Below are 20,908 nucleotides of genomic sequence, written 5' to 3'. Positions count from 1 at the left end.
TATTTGATGAATTCCTTATATTGCTTTTAAAACTATTTCAAAAAAGTGAACCAACTAAAAAGAATCTGTCATTTTTCCTTTAATTTTTTTTAAAAAATATGCCAGCGTTTTCTAATATTTGGCACATAACAGATGACTTGGTCTCTTTTATATGCTGGATACAAGCTATATTTCAGGCATTTTAAATTCATAAATCAAGTATAATTTGACTACTTGCCAGCTCTGCATTTACAGAAGTATTTGGCCTGAATTCCATTAGAAGTCCCAATGAGAGTAAAAACATAAAATCAGTGGGATTCTCCTAAATGTTGATTCTGTATTCAAGAACTGATTCAATGAGTTTACTCTAGTTCAGACTTCTAATAGGATTCAGGTCTTAATCTCAAAACTGAATAATTGTCCAGCCCTATCTTAGATGTTTTCCCCAATCCTTTTAGAGAGTGTGCTCAGTTAATATGCTTTTTACATTAAATGAGTCATTTGCAAACGGAATCATTTTACACTACAGGGTGTGACCCTCATTCTGTAGTTCTGGCATTATGCTTCCATGGTAACAAGACAGACTGTAACACACCCTTCCCAAACCTGGGTATGTGCAGGATTTTCCTTTCCAGTGGGTGAACAACTGGAAATGAAAGATCATTCAACAATGTTAACATCCAGTGAAATAGTGTGCAACAAAATTAACTTACTTCTTCTTCTTCAAACCCAGTCAGGTCCCATCTATAGTTCAGACGCATCTGTTTTCTCTTCCAATGTTCCATGAATGTAGCAGCTGGGTGATTTTAAAAAAAAATAATACTAAGCTGTAAAGGTTGCTTCCATCACTTATAGTTTGTTACAGTCTTCAAGCTAGCCTGACTCATAGAGCACACTAATTTGTACCTTGTTCAAAGATAAATCCTAACAATTCTGAAGAGAATTAAAATTGGAACAGAATCCACTGGTTACAACATGGACAATTCTATTAACAGATTTGACCAAGGGCAAGTTATGAGAAATACCAAACATGGATTAGGCAGCAGATATTTGCACACCTGCTATTAAGAAGAAATCCACTTGCAGAAAATATTTAATAATTCTATTTTAAATGATGATGCTTTATACGGATCTTCAGTATCATTAACTGCTTTGAGTGGGCCCCTCCATATTTGTTTTTAATATGAACAGGAGGAGTTCAGGAGACATGGAGTCCATCTAAATTTGAATCATAACACAGGGAAAGTAATTTTAAGTGTTTGTGTTGTTATGTATATGTTACATACACACGTGAGTCCGAGGAAAATTCTGCTTACTACACCAGCTATGACTACGGTTGTTAGATCTCAGGGCCTGGCTCTGAGTGTCCAGTTTGAATGGTCATCTTTAGGTGGGAAATAAAAGTGCAAATTCTCTAGTTTTGGTGGTCTCATCTGCAGGCGAAAGGACATGGCTGTGTGTAAATCTCCAGTTCAGCTACTAGAGCAGCTGCTTGCTACATTTTGGAAGGCTTAACGGATTTGTTGCTGCAACTTGCAAAGACTCTCAATGGGACTCTATGTATTTACTTAGCTTCTTTCTTCCCTCCCAGTCATTGTGGTTCAAGAGCTTACCCTCCAATCTGCTCTGCATCCACCTTGCCAAAAGCAAGGAAGCTACATTAAATGTTCCTTATCACATCTCCCTAAATAAATGAAAAGAATCCTTCATTTCATCTTGATATGGAAACAGCAGCATTAATTAAGATTTCAGGAGTAATAGGTTCAAACTATAGGAAAAGAGATTCCACCTAAATATTAGGAAGAACTTCCTGATGGTAAGAGCTGTTTGACAGTCCTGGCTTTAAGTGTGGTGGAATCTCTTTCTTAGGAGTTTTTAAAACAGAGGTTGGATGGTCATCCATCAGGAGTGATTTGATTGTGTATTCATGATTGTGTATGACATGAAGTTGGACAGGATGGTTCCTTTGGTCTCCTCCAACTCTATGATTCTATATTTTCTGTCCAAACAGGAAAAGGTGTTCTCTCTCTCTTTTGATTGGTGTTATGTGTGGTTGACAAACTATGAGGAACTATGATGTGTATTTAATGTATAACACTTTATGACATAACCAAGGGCTGTCCCTAGGTCTCAGGTTTTGGCCTTGAAACCTCAGGGCCTGGGATGATGCTGAACTAGGAACCCTAGCTATGACCTTTCCTAAGCTGATCTTACTTGACAACAGTCATTCATGCCTTAGATACACTGTATTGACTACTGCAATGTGATCTACAGAAGAATGTTCAAGAGGTTCAGTTAGTGCAACATGTGGCAGATAAACTGCTAAATAGTCCATGTTATCAAGATAATCTCCTGATACTGCATGATCTGTGCTGTCAAATGTTTCCTGGGCTGAACTCTCAGTATTAGCTATAACTTTTAAGGCTTTAAATGGCATAGGCCCTGTCTCATTCTGCACCTGGCTAGATCTTTCAGTTGTCAGGAAAGGCCCTTTTCAGAGAACCACTACCTGCAGATGCCTGCTTGATAGGCATATTAGAGAGGGATTTCTGTTTTGTCACTCCCATTGTGGAGTGCAGTCCTCAGAGATGCAATCAGTTCTTTCTCCTACATTTACAAAGTGTATGAATATATATCTTTTCAAATGTGTCTTTATTTAATTATGGTGATGATTGCAATAGTTTTATTGCTCCTTTTTTTTAAAAAAAATGCTTTTTTAATAACACTTGATGCCTTGAAAGGGTTTTTTTTTTTTAAAAAAAGTCAAATGATGAGATAAAATGAAATAGAAATAGAAATAGAGGTCCTTCCAGTGAGCTCATTCCATGACCAGGGCCCATTATAGCACTATGATTCCACTTTAACTACCATGATTCCATCTATGGAGTCCTGGGGCTCGACTTTGGTGAGGCAGTGGAGTGCAGAACCATGGCTGTTAAAGTGGAATCACAGCGCTATAATTCTGTCACATGAATAAGCTCCAGGTGCCACCATCCAGTAAACTCTTTCTCCTGAAAAGGACACTCCTTTTTCTTGTATTGTTTTCATGATCTAAATTTTCTATCAGGAACAGTTACAGTCCAAATTAAACAGCAGCTTTAAGGAGGTAATCAATTTTTGTCAGATAATCAGCACAGAGGGAAGGATTAACTCACATCCAAGTTCCACAGTCATTAAAGAAATGTCCATTAATACTCTGGGCTATTAACCAACAATTTGGTAAGATAGGTGAGTATTCAAATTGTGGATATGGAGCTGGTGGTTTGCCTTGTAAATACCATGTTGTGATCCATTTTTAGTTGATCCTTCCAATCCCATGTGAATATATCTATGTTTCCTACCTTCCCATGCTTCTCCATCATAAGAACCCCTCCAGCTCTTATCAATACAAACAGAATGAGATAACTAGTAGTCGCAGGGAGCCTGGTTTACTATTTGTAACTCTTGAAGTTTGGGAGTATCTGTAATGAGTACAGTGAATTGCAGGTGTGGATTTCTATTCATCTTTTGTGACCTGCTTGACCAAATAATGATCAGCTAGAAGCTGCAATAATATGTTTAAGTCTTTTGGAACCTCTGCATTAATGTTCTTCCCAATCTTTGATGGCAGTTCTTGAGAGTTAACATGGATTTGTGTAACATAAAACCCTTTTAAGTCCAAGCACTTCTTTAAACAGATAACCAAACTGCAAGATGCTATATAAAGAAAGAGGTTTAAACTGGTACATGTAGTGGGACCTAGATAGTAGTTACATTTTCATTTTCAATAGGGAAATTACAGTAAAATATACACATAGTTGTGAGAAATACAGCTTGTGTACACCACTCTATCTGCCACCAAGGTTGTGGGAGTCTTTGGGGACATGAATTTGAATCCTGGGAACAAATACGCTCCACATGGTAAATAAGTGATTGTGAAAGAAGAAAGTGTACTGAGAAAACTTAATCCCATGAGAACAACTCTGAAGTGACTGCTAACAGATGTGATCAACAAGCTGTTCTGTGGTCTTCAGAAAACCTCTGGGGATCAGGGAAATGGGAGGGACTAGCCAAGGTCTCTATGTATGTTAATTATGTAGCAATAATGGGAATTTTCCAACTGTTTTTGGTATTAATCATTTTCATACTTGTTTTATTCTGTTTTGTTAGTCTATTCTGTGTCTCTGGTATGTAAACTCTAAATGCTCCTTGTAAACTGACATCATAATTATATATAATGCAATATAACAATCCTTAAAATAGCTCTGTTGGCTTTCTGTAACTTGCTGGTAGCTGTTATGGCATTATGAATACCTGCTGAATGTGATGTGCATATAGAGAGTGACAATTATGGAAAATGGAGAAAAAACCTTATTTGCTTCTCCTTTGCTACAGAAATCCTATTGAGAGTGTCATTTTAAAAAACAATACAGGATCACCACCCTCCCCAAATCTTGCAAACACGAGTGGCATCAAAACAAGAAAACCTGAGGGGAACCTCTGAAGCATGCTGGGAGGCATACATTTCTTGTAGTTTGAAACCATTGGGGATTGAAAGTTGTGCATGTATGATGCCCTTAAGCTGTCATGCTACCCTTGGCATTACAAAACAGAACATAGACACAAGCCTTGTCAGGGAAGGCTTCATCTCAAAGGCAGTGCACAAGCTTTATATGCAAGAGGTCTCAGGCTAAATCTCTGGCATTTTCAGTTAAAAGAATGAGCTAGTTGGTGGGAGGAAATGGTCCTGTAAGTCAGAATAGGCAATATTAGACCAGCCAGACAAAGAGGTCTAGGCTCTTACAATGCAGCTTCTATGTCTCTAGAAGCAGGAAGCCCAGTAGCATTTCCACAGCCAGCCATTACAGAAAATATGTGACGGTAAAGCAGTATGACAAGAGGAAGAGGGCAGAGGTTGCAATGTTAGTCAAAAAGTTAGTCATTAACATTTAGGTAACTGCCAGTAAACTTGGAAATCTAATCTGTGCATGATAACATTGGATCAGGAACTTTCAAGCCATTGCCATTACAAACCACAGGACTGAGAGGAAAAGAAACACCATACAATGATCTGGTTTACACCATTACCAATAAGTAGCATATTTTGTTACAAAGAACATAAGCGCTTTCTTTGTACATTTTTAAGTTGTTTTTCTCAAGCTGGTACTTTTTAGATGGGTGAAAAATCTCACAATCAGATTAACTGCAGGGAACAGTGGTATCTGTAGTCCAATATATGTGGAAAGTGTTAGGTTCAGAAAGGTCAGCCTAAAGCACTGTGCACTTAAGTTTTGTCACCGATCTATTTCATCTGTTCTCTTGCCAGGGACGTAGCTAGGATTTTAGGAAGGGGCCACCATTATAATGGGTCTTGGGTGCAGCGCCGCAGCAACACACACCATTCATTTTTCTAATGGAAGGGGGGGGGGCCGGACCCCAAGAACCCCCCCCCCCCCCGGCTACGTCCCTGCTCTTGCTTGCATGCTCACTTACCCATGGCAGCATGTATGCTGCCTCACACCTTAAAAACCATGGTCTTTTTAAAGGAAAACAGTGTAAAACTTGAATAAAAAATCATCAAGGTGCCACTAAAAACATTTTAAATGTTCTCTGAAAAGTAATATTTAAAAATAAACAAAAATGTTACTTGTTACACTAATTAGGGAGATTATCACATTAGTTTTGCTGCTGGGATAGACCCGGGATGTAACTTTCTTAAGGCAGATCTTATCACATTCACCCATTGCCAGGCAGTATGCAGCCTGTATACAACCTGGGCTTCTCTTACAGCTTTTCAAGAACGGGATTCTCCTTTTCTTGAAAAGATGCCAGAGAAGCCCGGGTTGCATACAGGCTGCATACTGCCTGGCGATGAGTGAATGCGATAAGATCTGCCTTAAGAAAGTTACATCCTAGGTCTATTCTGGCAGCGAAGCTAATGTGATAATCTCCTAAATAACTTTATTCCCATTCATGACATTATTTTAGACAACTTGGTTACTCTCTTGTACAACCCCAACACAGGAAACTGTGTTGATATTACTATTCTACTTTAACTCATTCATTCCAAACTCTGAAAGAGAGAAGAGGAGATTGTGTGGAAGGAAAGGCAAAAGGGAATGGGGGATTGGGAGAGTGTAAGGTTGAAGAAATAGGGAAGAAGATGAAATTGGACTAGAAACTGAAAAAAATAAATAAAAGGTAGTTCAAATCAGAGTATCCATATTTTTTGCTGTCCACAAGGAGGAAAGAAAGTGGAAGAATTTGAGGCCTTAAAGTTGGCCAGAGGGAAAGAGATAAACATATTTTCTTTCTTGCTACTATTCCACTGAAACTTTAGAGTCTTCCTGAGGGCGCTTCTTTTTTCTTTTCTTTTTTTACAACCAGAAAAGATACATTCAGAAACATAGCTGTGTTAGTTTGGACAATCAGTATGCAAACGGATCTTGTAGCACCTTTGAGATTAACTGAAAGAAAGAATCTGGTAATGGGCTTTCATAGACTTTAATCTATTTTCTCTGCATCTGAGGAAGTAGATTCAAGTCTACAAAAGCTCATACTACCAGCTTCTCTCTTTCAGTTAGTCTCAAATGTGCTACAAGATCCCTTTGCATACAGAAAAGATACATGAGAGCACCTGTCACATTTAGCTTGGTCTTCAATCTCTAGGTAGAGGCTGTTATTTCAATTCTAGAAGAGCCCTGGCAATGAAAGAGGTTTATTGCAGTTGTTGCTCCTTCTGCAGTATTTATTACTTTTTGATAAATCTTGCCCTCTACCAACTCAGACTAACTCACCCGGCTCCACTCATATCCACCTTGAAGTATGTTTTCTTTGACACAGACCTGGAAGCCACACAAAATCCTGTCCAGAGACAAGTGTGTACGAAGGGATGTGGTTGGCTATGACATTGCCATGGTGACATTTGAGACATTGTAAATGTAAAGACTTAGGGAGTGAATAGAGAGGTATGCTGTCATGGCAAGGTCTAGTATTTGCGTGCTTGGAATACAAATGACAGTTTAATGATTTGATTACTGGGTATGACATTCTATTTATGTATGTAATCTACTTAACTTTGTACAAGCTTATACTGTACCAGTTGATATGTGGTTGAACAACTGTGATGAAAATACTTGGAAATGACATTTCCCAGGTATGTATTTTCTTCCACTTTTGCACTTGAAAGGAAAAATTGACTTAGGTCTGCAGCCTATCAGTATGTGAAAGGGCACACAGATATGTGGAGGGAAGCATGGGTCTCTGCAAAACTAAACAAACCTGACTGTCCATTTCATAAAAAATAAAATGTAAAACAACACAAATTCCAGAACAACATAAAAACTGAATATATCTCTGTCTGTCTGTCTACATACCGTATATACTAAACTATAAGTCGACCTCATGTATAAGTCGAGGACAGGTTTTGGGGCCAAAATTATGGATTTTGATATGACCTATGGATAAGTCGAGGGTAAAATTTAGGGCCATGTAACAGAGGATCTAAAGGATGAAGGAAAGGAAAACAATGCCAAAGAACTTAGAAAATTCTAGCAGGCATAGCTATTTGTGTTAACACTAAAGGCTAGATGGGCGGGGTACAAACCGCCGCTTTGCGGCGCTCCCCCGCCGCCGCCATTTGCTCCGTGCGGGAGCTGCAGCAGCCAAACCGCACGACTCCCGCGCGGAGCAAAAAAGAAGCTCCATTTCGGAGCTTCTTCTTGCGGCGCCTCTATGACGTCGCGAGGCGCCTGGCGCGGACTCGCGACGTCATAGGCGCCGCGACACGTCTGGATGCTGTGCGTCCAGTACGTAAAGATGGCGGCGCCCATGTAGAAGGTGCGCCGCCATCTTGTACGTATAGGATACGTACTAGGGTTAGGGGGGTGCGGTGTGTATCCCGCCATGGATGAGAGAATAGAGGTGTATCAATGCTTCCAGGACAGATTATGCTCTTCCCTTTCACCAGAGGATGGTTCCTTTTTTAAAATAAGAGTTAAAGTACAGTACTAACATTGACCTGTAGTTAAGTCGACTCCCGTTTTTGAGGCGAATTTTTGACTAAAATTTCTAGACTTATACATGAGTACAGTGGGACCTTGTTATCCGCTGAGGTTTGGCTCCAAGACCCCCCATGGATAACAAAACCATGTGTGCTCAAGTCCCATTAAATATAATGGCAGAGCAAAATGGTTTCCCTTATATAAAATGGAAAATCAAGGTTTGCTATTTGGAATTTATACTTTTTAAGAATATTTTCAAGCCAAGCATGCTTGAATCAGTGTATAAAGAAATCTGTTTATAAGGAGGGCTGACTGTATATACAGTAAATATTTTGTAGTGGTTTGGTCATGAATGGGAAATTAAGACCCATTCACTTTACAAAATATCAGCTCCTGATGAAGACAAGATCTACTACATGTTTTTTTGAGGGGAAACCTATAAATCAGCACAGCAGCCTGAATTTTTAGACTTAGGGGTGAAACAGACAGGAATAATAAGCCAGTTTACAGGCAGCCTGGAGGCATGGCAATCACATGATGCACACCTCAAAGCCATAGGGGCGTCACCTGGGGGCGTCACCTGGAAGCTGCCCCAACCCAGAAAAGCTGCTGTGAAAAGGAGTAGTAAAAACCCACATCTTTTTAGAGTGCCACCCAAAATTACAGCGGCAAGGTGGATTGGGGTTGTGGCTTCAGGGCGAACAGCTCTAGGGTGGCTGCAATCCACCCTTTTTGGGCCGTCTGTTTCACCCCTTAGTCAGGCTAAATGCCTACACTTCATTTACCATTATACTACTGGTTAGGAATAGGGTTCTAAAAATAATTTACATTGAGCAGAGTGGCATCTTCTGTAAAAGATATTCAGTAGATTAGCACACTACACTCTTATAGCACTGCTATTCCACTATAACTGCTCTGGCTGCCTGCTGTTGCATTCTGAGATTTGCAGTTTAGGGAGGGGCATTTAGAATTCTCAGCCAGAGAGCTCTTAGGCCTCACTGACCTTCAAGCCTCAGAATACAACAGGAGGCATCCAGAGCAGAAAAAGTGGAATAGCAGCACTATAAGAGTCTAGTATGGTAATTTGGTCAGCTGCATTGAACTCTTGCAGAGGCAAAGAACAAGAACAGTGCAGGCCACATCTCTTAAAAATCAAAAGCAAGCCAAGTTTGTTGGAAACACTCATAATCTGTAATGAATTAATATAATTAAAATCATGTTACTTCACTTGCTTTTAATATTTTACTGGAGATCTTAATTTGCAGAATCTGGAGATTTAAAAATACTTCACTAACATGGCGTTAAAGCAGCAGTCAGCACAGTGTTCTCCAGGGATTCAGGCAGGACCACCTGCACTGAGTTATGAATAATTTTCTTCTTCTCTTCTTGTCTTAAAGGGGAGGGGGTTTGTCCAGTAGAGGCACTGTACTCACACACCTCCTGGTTACACAAACGAGTGGTTGGCACTGTCAGAAATCGGAATTGGTTGAAAAACAGAACCCTTGCAGGAAACATTAGGGAATCAGGCTGGCCTGTTTGGAACTGCCCATGCCACCCTGTGCACACACTGCTTGTAAAGTGACTCAGCCAGCTTGTTATCTTTTCCTCTCTTTCAGCCTGCTTTGTAAGCAGTCAACCCCAAGCAAGCCTCCATAGGCAAGAACTGTCAAAAGAGTGGATTCATCATTGGATTAATGTAACTTGTCCTTAATTTGCAAGCATTGGAAGATCAAGGGCCTAAGCAGATGGGCCGGATACCATGGGCCAAGCCTGTGACATCCTGCCTATTCCGACCTGGGTCAGTCACTGGGCCATCATGACAATGGGCAGGTGTTTACATGTCCACCTGCCACTGTTCCATGAAGCTGCTGCTGCCATGCACCACTTACCTCCTTACTGCCATTGTGTCTTCTCTGAAAGCCCCATTGTGACCTGAAAGGGTGGAAATGGGGCACTTGGATACACCCATGTGACCAGCCACTCCCATCCAACATCACAGGCTGTGACACAGGCCTTCTGAGAAAATGCAACAACAGTGGCAGGTAAGGGTTGAAGGGGCCTTGTAGTATGCTAGCTGTCACTGCCGGATTTCCAAGAAGCTTTGTGGCAAACAGCCAGTCTTCTTGCTCTGCACTAAGGCACCTTTGGACCAAGATAAGTTCAGGGCTGCCAGATTGGCATCCGGACTGTCCAATCTCAGCCCAAGGCTAATATTCAAGTTCAAGTTAACGTTTATTGTACTAACCAAAGGCCATGACAAAATGAGCTTATCAAAAAGCATAAAACATTTAAAACAAAAGGCACAGAATACAAAGGACAAAATAATGTCCCAACTTTTAGTGTGCAGTTAAAATAGTTAATTGTTAAAAAGGACAAAAGGAAAGGGTGAATATGAGCTTTTTGACCCATGCATACAGGACCTGAACTGTCAGATAATGGGGAGCTGAAACGCAAGGATTTCCTTTATACTCTTTTTCATGCTTGCAAAAGGAAGCATCCAGATGGGAGGGTTAGGGAGGGTTTGGGGTATAATGAAATATGCTGTTATTGTATTTTATGGATATTTTTAGTGTAAGCTGCTTCAATCGTTTGGAGAAGCAAGATATAAATAAAATTTTATTATTATTTTTCTTATTACTTCCATTTGCAAATAACATTCTGTTTACCCAGTGGTGCAAAAGCCTGGCTTACATGCTGGTCTGCTGCCCAAGCAGAACTTTCTCTTAACAAGCCAAGATGGTCACTGAATGGCCTTCAGGGTATACTGAGAAACTTCCCAATGCCTGTTGCACCACTGTCAGGAAGACTGCCTATGTCCCTTCCATTTTGACAGTTTTCAAATATACAACCCTGCATAGGTATGTTGGCACGTCTTTCCACTCTGCTGGCATAAAATAGAATCTTGGCTAGCATCTCTCCTGAGTCTTGAAATGAATGCTGACTGAGCTAAATCAGGACCTGCAAAGGTGGGGATTTCATGAATGTTTTTAGGTGTTATTTTACATATGTTGGCTTCAATTTATGGCAAACCAATGAATTGCCATGAATTCCATGAGCTCTGGTCATTAACAGCCCTACTCTAGTCTTGAAAACTCAGGGCTGTGACTTCCTTTATTGAGGAAATCCACTGATGTTGCAGTCTTCCTCCTTTCCTGCTTATACTTTAACAAGCACAAAGAGTTATGTCATCGCAAAAGCCTCTGTTTAGTCATTTTGGCTTCTAGTAAGAGTTCAGCCTTGATTTACCCTAGGACCCATTTATTTGTCTTTTTAGTAGTCTGTGACATCAATGAAAGGCTCTTCTAGCATTACATTTCAAGTGAGTTGGTTTGTTCCCTCAAAACAAATACTCTTGTCTGTCTGTTTTTTAAAAAAATAAAATAAAAACAACAACAAAGGCTGAATGCATATCAGCAAACAATGTACAATGCATAATGAACAAAAGCTAACTGAGGCAACTACCTTTTGATTCCATAATTATGTTTTATCTACCCCCAAATTATTTCCAGATACTACATGCCTGGCTTACCTTGTCAAAGTCAGCTCTTATTCTGCTGAGTTATACTACAGCAAGTCAGCTGTCTAAAACATGGTGGAATCACACTAAACTATTACAAGCAGTGTGACAGCCTGGGTAATAATATAGACTGAGAAAAACATTTGAAAATATTTGTGAAAATGGGGTCTACAGGATTCTTTGAGGTAAAATATGTGGAAATTCCCTATTTAGATGGGGATGTTTTCAGTGTCCTTGTTATTCAAGTAGCTAAATCTATATGGAAAAGTCTGGGTAGGTGGGAGCTGAAGAACAGAAAAGGGATATTTAATTGCTTGGATGAAAGTATAAGGCTATTTAAAGACATGACATTCTGCTTTGGCGTATACATCACATTTCTCAATATATGTAATGTAACAAACCACTCTATGTGATAACAAATCATCTCCTTCAGTGGCACAGGTTGCTTCTCTTGAATTCATCTTCCTTCCTTCTTGGCTTACCCACTGCTGACTTCACTATAAAATTAAATCTAAATTCAATCACTCTGCATTTCAGTCTGCTATTATGAAACACATACACCCTGTTCCATTCTTATTAAGAAAAATATGCAGTTGTATGTTAGAATTACAACTTATGAAAAGTGATGATTTAGTGAAGAATAAAGTGGGAGTGGAGCACCCATGTGCTGAACTGAGGCTACCTCAGCTGGAATTTATTTTAATAGGGGAACGATTGTTTCCTATATAGCTGAGGAAAATGGAAATTTGAACCGTATTTCTCATATTAAATACAAAATATGTGCCATCAGTAATGAAGAGGTGTTTTTTTTTAACATGACAGGCAATTACGGTATCTTAATTTTAAAAATACCATGGTTGAATTTGATATAGGAAGAGGAGATTGTGTTGGTTGGCTAGAACTATTGTTGCCAGTATTGTTCACAGTAATTAAAGTGACTTTTCTCTCCAGTCAATAAATCAAAGTACAGTATGGCTCCCATATCTGTGGAGGAGACATTCCCAGACGTATTGTGGAAACATGAAACTGCAGATAATAGTGAACCATATTGAAATGAATGACTCCTTGAGGAAGTTGGCCATACAGTCAGGCTGGAGGATCTGGATATTCTTAGAGAGAATACCTCTCTAGGCATTTTGAGGTCCTCCAGTATGACTCTCTGGTCAACTTCTTCTGGAAGCATACTGTAGAATCATGCTGGAGGACCTAGAAAATGCCTAGAGAACATTTTTTTGATGTGTTTAAGTGAAACCATGGTTACCAGTCTCGAAGATACGGTGGTCATACTGTATTTCCTTTTCTAGTCTAATCTCAGATTTCTTCTAGGCACTTTGTAGGACATTAAGAGACATGACCATACAAGAGAAGAAATTTTTTGTCTTTTTGTAGGAGATTTTATGCACATATATAGAAGATAATACATGTCTCATTGTAAGGGTCTATAATGAAAGTTGTTCATATTTGTTTCTTGATGCATGTAAAGGCTACTGTATATTAGCTTCAAGTATTGCTTCATTCAGCTCCGTAATGTCTATATTGTCTACTAGTGACCCCCTCCCATGAGACAAACAGCAGTTTCTCTAAACCTGAAAATACTAGGAGTTGAACTTGGGACATATTGTTCTCTACCATTAATCTATAAAGAACACATTTGGAAATCATGCCTGTGATTGTAGGTATGCAAACACTGAGAGCGGAGACATGAACAGCATGAGAAGGCTGCTTCACATATGAAACTTTCCCTGAAAATGCTTATACAGTACTGTATCTTTATTTAACATTTTAAGGCTATTAGGGCAGGGATGAGGAATGTGAGGCCTGCCAGATGCATCTACACTTAAAACCCCAATTATCCCTTTATGCTATGAGAATCACATGCCTCACATCCTATTTTAAGGGAAATGCTCCCAAAGTGACATACAAAATTAAAATCACAAAAAGAAAAAGATAAAATAACAGTAAGAATAAAATGTAAACTTTAAAAGCAACTACCTCCATCTACACAAAGAAGCCCTTGGTTAAAAACCAAGGTAAGTATTTTTTGTGGAGCAAATTCTGTTATGTAAGGGGAGAAAGATGTACAGTTACAGACATCACCTTATGTAAATACACACACACACACACACACACAGGCATTTATTTATTTTTCTATGATTAAAGATTTGGAAATTGTGCTTAAGAATCCTTTTATAACAATTTAATGAAAAGAATGTGCTTCAGTCCCTGAACCTCATAATTAGCTGAGGCAAATCTGAACCTTGGATTCCAGTTGCCCAAATGTGGACAACAGCTTCCTTATTTGACATCACCGAGCCTGGCAATATACAGGGCTGCCCAAATCCTGTCTCACAAAATTTGCCACCCCCAAAGCCCATGGAATACATGTTATGGGGTTTGAGAACTCTCATGAGTGTCTGTACTAAGATCAAGCATGAGAGGAAAGATTTGTCTTGCATTCTGTCCAATTCTACCCTATATATATATAAATGGCAGTTCTCTCTTGTTTAGATAGCATCCAGGCCAGCCAGGATACACAACAACTGAAGCTCATCCAAGTAATGATGGCTTTGGGGGCATGCTGCATATAAGCTGAATTAAATGTGATATCCAACTGAACAGCCCAAAGACAAGGCCAAAGGTCTACCCTACTCTAACATTTTGTCCCCACAGTGGCCAATTGGATGCTTATGGGTAGCCCACAAGCAGAACATGAGGTCAGTAGAACCCCAATGTTTGTGTTTCCAGCAGCAGGCATAAAGAAACACACTGCCTCACATACTCACATCCACTTATAGCTTTGGAATAAACACAAGTGAATCTGATTACAATAAAATGCTTTGTATCTCTTCTCTGTGGTGCATTTGTGTTCATGCATGGAAATGGATTCTTAGTACATTTTGACCTATTATCATGTTGTAATGTTAAGAAAACTCTTTTTTTTTATTCTGAAGTTAGATGTGAGTTTTTTTCTTTGTTTTTTTAGTCCACTTAGTGCTTGATTCTAAATTACTACAGCATTTCTCAGGAGGTGTTTGGAAATGTGGGATGTCCCTCAAAAATAAAAAGGACACCTTGAGAGGTACAAACAGTATTATGTTGATAACATTAATGCACTTAGAAGCTTGGTCATTATTCATTCTTGCTTTGTTCTGAGAAGTTAAAGACCACTTCTCCAAGAAAAAAAAAAACCTCCCCAATAAATCTCTCCTCCAGTGGTCTAATTTGGAAGCCAAGCCTGCAAATAGATTTTGTTGGCAAGCTAGCAATTCCCTTAATGCTATCTATACATGCCATGCAGCAGTTTTATGACAAGTGCTTCATTTTATATTCACCCAAGCAGCTTTCTGTATTTTTAACCTTCAGATCAGAACATAAATAAAAAAGTGTGACAGTTTTATGGGAGAAGAGAGGGAGGGGAGAAAGGACTACAGATAATTAACTGATGAATTGTAAAAATACTGATTTATCCTCTCATTTGTTTTCTTCTGCATGTAAGCAAACTTGAAAACCACCACCAAGCCTCAAGCCAACCAAGGTCATGTAGACATTCTTACCCCAAAGAGCCATGAAGACTGAGAAGAAGACAGTTGCTGGGTTATCAAAGAGATGGCTGGCCCGAGATGTGGCACAAGCAGAGCTCAATTTCCAATAGCTACACGTTCTGTCACATAAGGGACACATGGTGATATTGTTTCTCTGGTCACACATCTCCATGCTGAGGGAAAACAAGTACTGTAGTAAATATAGTGAATACATCAAAATGTTCAAATTTAGCTTTCTCTTGCCCTGACCTATGTAATTTAAGGGGCATCCAGACAGATTAAAAAGATCAGAAAGTCCCAGATTTTTGTTCCTGTTGTTTCTAATTTTATTTTTGAGATCCAGTCAGAGATATTTTACACCCACTCCCCAGGATAGATCAAATGAAACAGAACAGGAATAAAATCTGTGGCTTTTGCATCAGCCTGGATGTACCCATATATGCCATGCATATCTATCGGACTGATCCTTTTCATAAATTTCCCACTTCATATTCTCTGCACTATAGTGTTGGTCACACAGTCTCTTGGTCAAAATGTACAATATTAACATGTTAGATTTAAAAATCTTTTTTTAATTTTTTTATTGCCTAATTATACATATAAACATACATAACATATGAAACATATAGACAAAAACAGAACTCAATAAAAAGAGGGGGGAAAAACTATAACATATATTACATATGTAAAATCGTTCCTTTTCTTAATCCATAAGACATAGCAACTTATATACTTTTACAAAGTATATACTGTATATACAAAGTATCCATCCTATACATCTATGATTAGCTCCAAGTATTATAGATATGCTCTCTATCACCACAATATTTCTTATATCAACAGATCCTTATTAATATCGAATTTCTTCTCCCAGAACTGTAGTAGTGGGAGCCATTCCTCCATTATTTTATCATTAGGTTTGTCATTGACCAAAGCTGTAAGTCTGTCCATTTCTCTTAGCTCTTGTATTTTCAAAAACCATTCATCCAAGTTGGGTGCATCCTCTTTTTTCCAATTTTTAGCTATAGTCAGTCTTGCAGCTGTGATTACATACAATATTAATCTCCAGTATCTCTTTTCTATCTCCTTACTAGGGGATGAAGTTATGTTTAATAGATAGAGCTCTGGTGACATTTCAAATTGCATCTTAAAGATCTTTTGAATGATTGAATGCACTTTCACCCAAAATTTTTTGATTTTGCTACAGATCCACCACATGTGAAAAAGGGAACCAGGGTTCTCTTTACACCGCCAACATTTCATCTCAGGGATCTTATATATTGTTTTGAGTTTCAAAGGTATAAAATACCATCTATTTGTTATTTTCAAATGGTTCTCCTTTAGATCTTGTGATGTGGTGAACTTGTTTGTGCTCCTCCAGGCTTTCTGCCAATCCTCATATGGTATTGGATGCCCAATGTCCTGAGCCCATCGTATCATATGCTCCTTTATTATTTCTTTCTCTAGCTCCCTTCCTAACATAATTTTATAGAATTTTGCTATCTTCTTTTTGTCTGGCTTCCACCACAGATTATCTAAGTCACTGGTACTCGTTTCAATTCCTCTTGTTTTAACATATTTCTCTTTAATTTGCATATATTCAAGCCAGTTTAAATTCACTCTTTCTTTATTTAATACTTCATTGTGTTTAATCTCCATTCTACCAGTTGCTCTAATATTTATTAAATCCTTGTATCTGTACCATTTTACATTATTGCTTCCTTTTCTGAAAAACGCTTCCTGAGTGGAAACCCAGAGAGGGAGTTTATCATAGAATATTCCTTTGATTTTTCTCCAGGTTGATATAAGAACTTTTCTTATTGGTTGTATCTGAAACTCTTTGTTAGAAACTTGCTCTTCGTACATCAAATATGCGTGCCAACTGTGTTTCAGACCCTCCCCTTCCAAATCTAGTAGGTTCATATCCTCCAACTTAATCCAATCCTGAATCCAACACAAATTACAGGCCCACATAAATAATTTCATGTCTGGTTGGGCATATGCCCTTCTCTCTTTACTGTCTTTCAGTACATCCCATCTGATTCTTGGTTTGCCCCCCTTCCAAATAAAATTTCTCAGCTCCATGCCTTTGTTAGCTCTTCCTTAACCATTGATAAATTATTGAACAAAAACATAACTTTGGGGAGGATGGACATCTTGATGATAGCGATTCTACCTAGGATTCCATTTGATTAAATCTTTAGATATTTCTTTCCACTTAGGTTTATAATTATTTTCGAAAAGATTAGAGTTGTTGTTTGTGAGCTGAATGCCAAGATACTTGATCTTTTTAACTATACAACATCCAGTTTTATCCATTATTTTTTGTTCTTCATGTTTGTCGGTTTTTGGTCATTAAACTCATTTTATCTTTATTTAATTTTAGGCCTGCATGGAATCTGAATTCTCTCAGATCTAACATTAAAGGTTCAATACTCTTTAAGGGGTCTTCAAGAATTGTTACCATATCATCTGCATATGCTAACATTTTTCTTTCTTTTCCTTTAATTTTAATACCTTTTATCCTTTCATTTTTCCTTATCATGTTGATTAAAATCTCAACTACACAAATAAAAAGAAGCGGTGAAAGAAGGCAGCCTTGTCTTGTGCCTTTATTAATCTGGAAGTCTTCTGTTTTGCTGTTGTTTATCTTTATTTGGGCATGTTGATGTTTATATATTTGTACAATATTATTTATAAAGCATTCACCTAACTCCATTCTTTTTAGGGTTTCTATCAGGAATTCCCATTTGACATTATCGAAAGCCGTTTCAGCATCGATAAACATTAAAGCAAGTTTTTTCTCTTTGTTCTTGTTATAATATTCCATAGTGTTGATTATAATTCTGATGTTATCTTTTAGTTGCCTTCCTGGCAGGAAACCATTTTGATCTTTTTTGATTAACACATTTAGCACATTCTTAATCTTTAAAAATCTTGTAGAGCTCATGGCTTCCTTCTTAAAGACCAGGAAAAATGATATTCTGTCTTTAAACATCTACCTTTTATGCTGGGGCAAACCTGCTGCTTTAGTATGAGAGAATACTGTTCCATTTTAAAATCTTCTGTATTGGTTCAATTATATTTGGCTTGATCTATTAAATGTTTTACTCAACATCAATTGAGGAGGCTGCAGAAAAGGGCTGCATTAAAAAGCATTTACTCAAATTTCCTGAAATAGTTTTGTATCTTACAGCTATACAGTATAAGCACAACATAAATGGTAGCACTCTCTTTACCATGATTATTTGATAGGGAGCAGGCTTTGAAACTCCCAGTCCTCTACAATACTATTCAAATTTTCTTCCCTGTTCTTTTTTTTCAGCATTAACTACTGTTACATTATCATCCATAGTTAATATTAACAGTAGCAGTTCTCAGTTAAAGTATGAAACCACATTCCGAGTCTGATGTGACTACAACACCAAATGAACTTAATTCTGGCTAACATATTCATGATTAGCACAGTGCAGTTACATAGCCTGGAAAAGTTATGGGAGGGGCTAAAGCTACAGAATTCTCCAGCCAACATAAATACAGAAAAGTAACTACTGTATTTTCCAATCTTTAGTTATAATGTCATGCTCTGAGAAAGTATGGGCACTACTGTAATACTGTAACCTATCACAACTGCAATCTATTGATTCTCATCTGCTCTTCATGGGGGGAAAACCTGTTTGTGCAGATAAACATTTACATGGGCACAAGGGGAAAAAAAACACAGCTTAGCCTTTTTCTGAAACTGCCTAAATAGTAATCTGCAGTTACAATACAATAATCCCATGCATGTTTGCTCAGAAGTTCCATTGCTTTCACTGGAGCTTAGTCTCTAGTAAAATCCAAAATACATGGTCATGAAATAGCTATTATGACAAACCAAACATACACATTATTTTGGGCAAGCTTTTGAAATGTTCAGATTTTTTCATAGAAGAAGATGTCATAAAAAGCAGATTTTATCGCAGAAAAGGATGTTGAAGTCTGTGTGGTCTAAGTTCAGCAAACTGGTAGAAGTATGTGAAGAGGAGCGAAGAATGAAATAAAGATCTAAAAGTTGTTCTAGCTTTTACCATTCAGGGTGAGAGAAAGAATGTTTTACCAAAGTTTTCTCTACCGGTTCTTTTATTTCCCAAGTTCCCCTTCTCTTACTGATTTGGGGGTGGGGTGATCTCTGCCAACTTTATATGTAACAAGCCTTGTGAGCCTTCTGAGAAATGGAGGGGCTTTGCATCCAGCTCTGATCCATCCTTTTGGGATCTACCTAGCAGCCATTGATTCATCTTAACTGTTTCCTTAGCAGTTCTAAGGCTCAGGAGTGCTCTTTTAATTTGGTTCCCAGCTGTACAATAGGTGATTGTTCTCTAGCATCTTCTGTTTCACACAACTTTTGTGAAATCACATAATTGTAGAGGTGGAAGAACAGAAGAACATATTATCCGGAATAGACATGCTTTCCCAAAACAATAAATGAATGTAATGAATTTAACTTCCTAATGGTTAACTATACTAGGAGAGTACACCAGGAACCCTGGTGGCGCAGTGGTTAAATGCCTGTACTGCAGCCACTCACTCAAAACCATAAAGTTGTGAGTTCAATATCAGTGAAAGAGCTCATGCTTGATTCAGGCTTGCATCCTTCCGAGGTCACTAAAATTAGTACCCAGCTTTTGGGGACAATTAGCTTACAGTTGTAATTCAGTATGAACTGGTATCTAAATGAAGCTGTTTGTTTTGTTTTGAGAGTAGGGTTTGACTCTCTGGTCAGTCATGGAAATCCACTGAGTGACCTTGGAAAGTCATAATTTCTTAGCCTTAGAGGTAGCCATTGGAAAACTCAATTTAAGTTGTCTACCTGAAAGCACATAAATTTAAAAAGTGTTCAACGATCAACTTGGATAACTTAAATATGGGTATCAGGATCACAGAGCAGGATCGGGCAAGTAAATTTCTCTGAATTATATTTCATCTTTAGGCCATTTTACAGATATTTTAAAATGGCTTATTCTTTCATTTCCATACAAAAGAGCTTAGACATTTAAAAAACAATATGATAACTAAAAAATAAGTAAAAATAATGTATATTAAAAGTCTTCTTAAAATCATGCAATCAGATGCATGATGCTCATGAATTCTGAGTGTCTTGGAGAAAAGGTATGATATAAAGGTAGAAAATAAATATTTTAAAAAATATTTTGTTTGCTCAGCAGATGAGGTAAAGAAATTTTCCTTCCTAAATCCTTTAAAAATATATGTATCCAGAATGCAAACAGATCGCCCACTTTTTAAATCTAGGTTAAGTAGAAACAGTTGCTTAAGGCTTTCTTCATTTGCTTTATCTTTTGGAACTTTATCACACTCTCCTTTGAATACTTTCCAGCATGTCAACATTCTTTTCATCTGTAATGCTTAGTACTAGAGAATGGTGGAAACTGCATCAAAACGTGTGGAGTGCTAACGCTCAGGATTCTGGACACTTCATTCCATTTCCCCTCTCCTTGCATAATCTGAGTTCTCACTCCTGTAGAAGCCTGCAAAGGATTTCCATTCTCAGATGTCCATGTTCAATGTCTACATGAGCCATGCAAAATAAAACAGACCAAATGTGGAATTGCATTTTAATTGCACAGTCTATTTAACATTATATACATTATATGGAAGAGGCTACAGTGTGGTTAATGTATGGAAGATGCTAATTGTGGTTACAGAACTATCCTGTAGATAGACAGCTGACCTATTTATAGAACCAGTTGGAGAGTAGAACTCTCTGAAATTTATCATTTCCAAATTCATGTTACACTCCTCCTCATGAGCTAGATTACTGTGTATTATTATTATTATTATTATTATTATTATTATTATTATTATTATTATTATTATTATTATAGCAT

General features: G+C 38.0%; 1 protein-coding gene across 10 annotated transcripts in view; it reads right to left on the bottom strand.

The window, feature by feature from the left end:
* Positions 1-20,908, bottom strand: part of ANO1 (anoctamin 1) — a 174,679-nt gene that overhangs the window by 48,049 nt on the left and 105,722 nt on the right. For all 10 annotated transcript variants that reach the window (XM_042444177.1, XM_042444199.1, XM_042444164.1 and 7 more), the window contains 2 exons: positions 15,033-15,193; positions 693-775 (listed from right to left, as the gene is read on the bottom strand). In XM_042444177.1, the coding sequence (XP_042300111.1) occupies positions 693-775; positions 15,033-15,193 (244 nt within the window). The remainder of the gene's footprint in view (positions 1-692; positions 776-15,032; positions 15,194-20,908) is intronic.

Source organism: Sceloporus undulatus, chromosome 1, assembly GCF_019175285.1.
Source record: "Sceloporus undulatus isolate JIND9_A2432 ecotype Alabama chromosome 1, SceUnd_v1.1, whole genome shotgun sequence".
Classification (NCBI taxonomy): Eukaryota; Metazoa; Chordata; class Lepidosauria; order Squamata; family Phrynosomatidae; genus Sceloporus; species Sceloporus undulatus.
The sequence above is the reverse complement of the archived record's forward strand: the minus strand, read 5'-3'. Positions and strand labels throughout refer to the sequence as shown.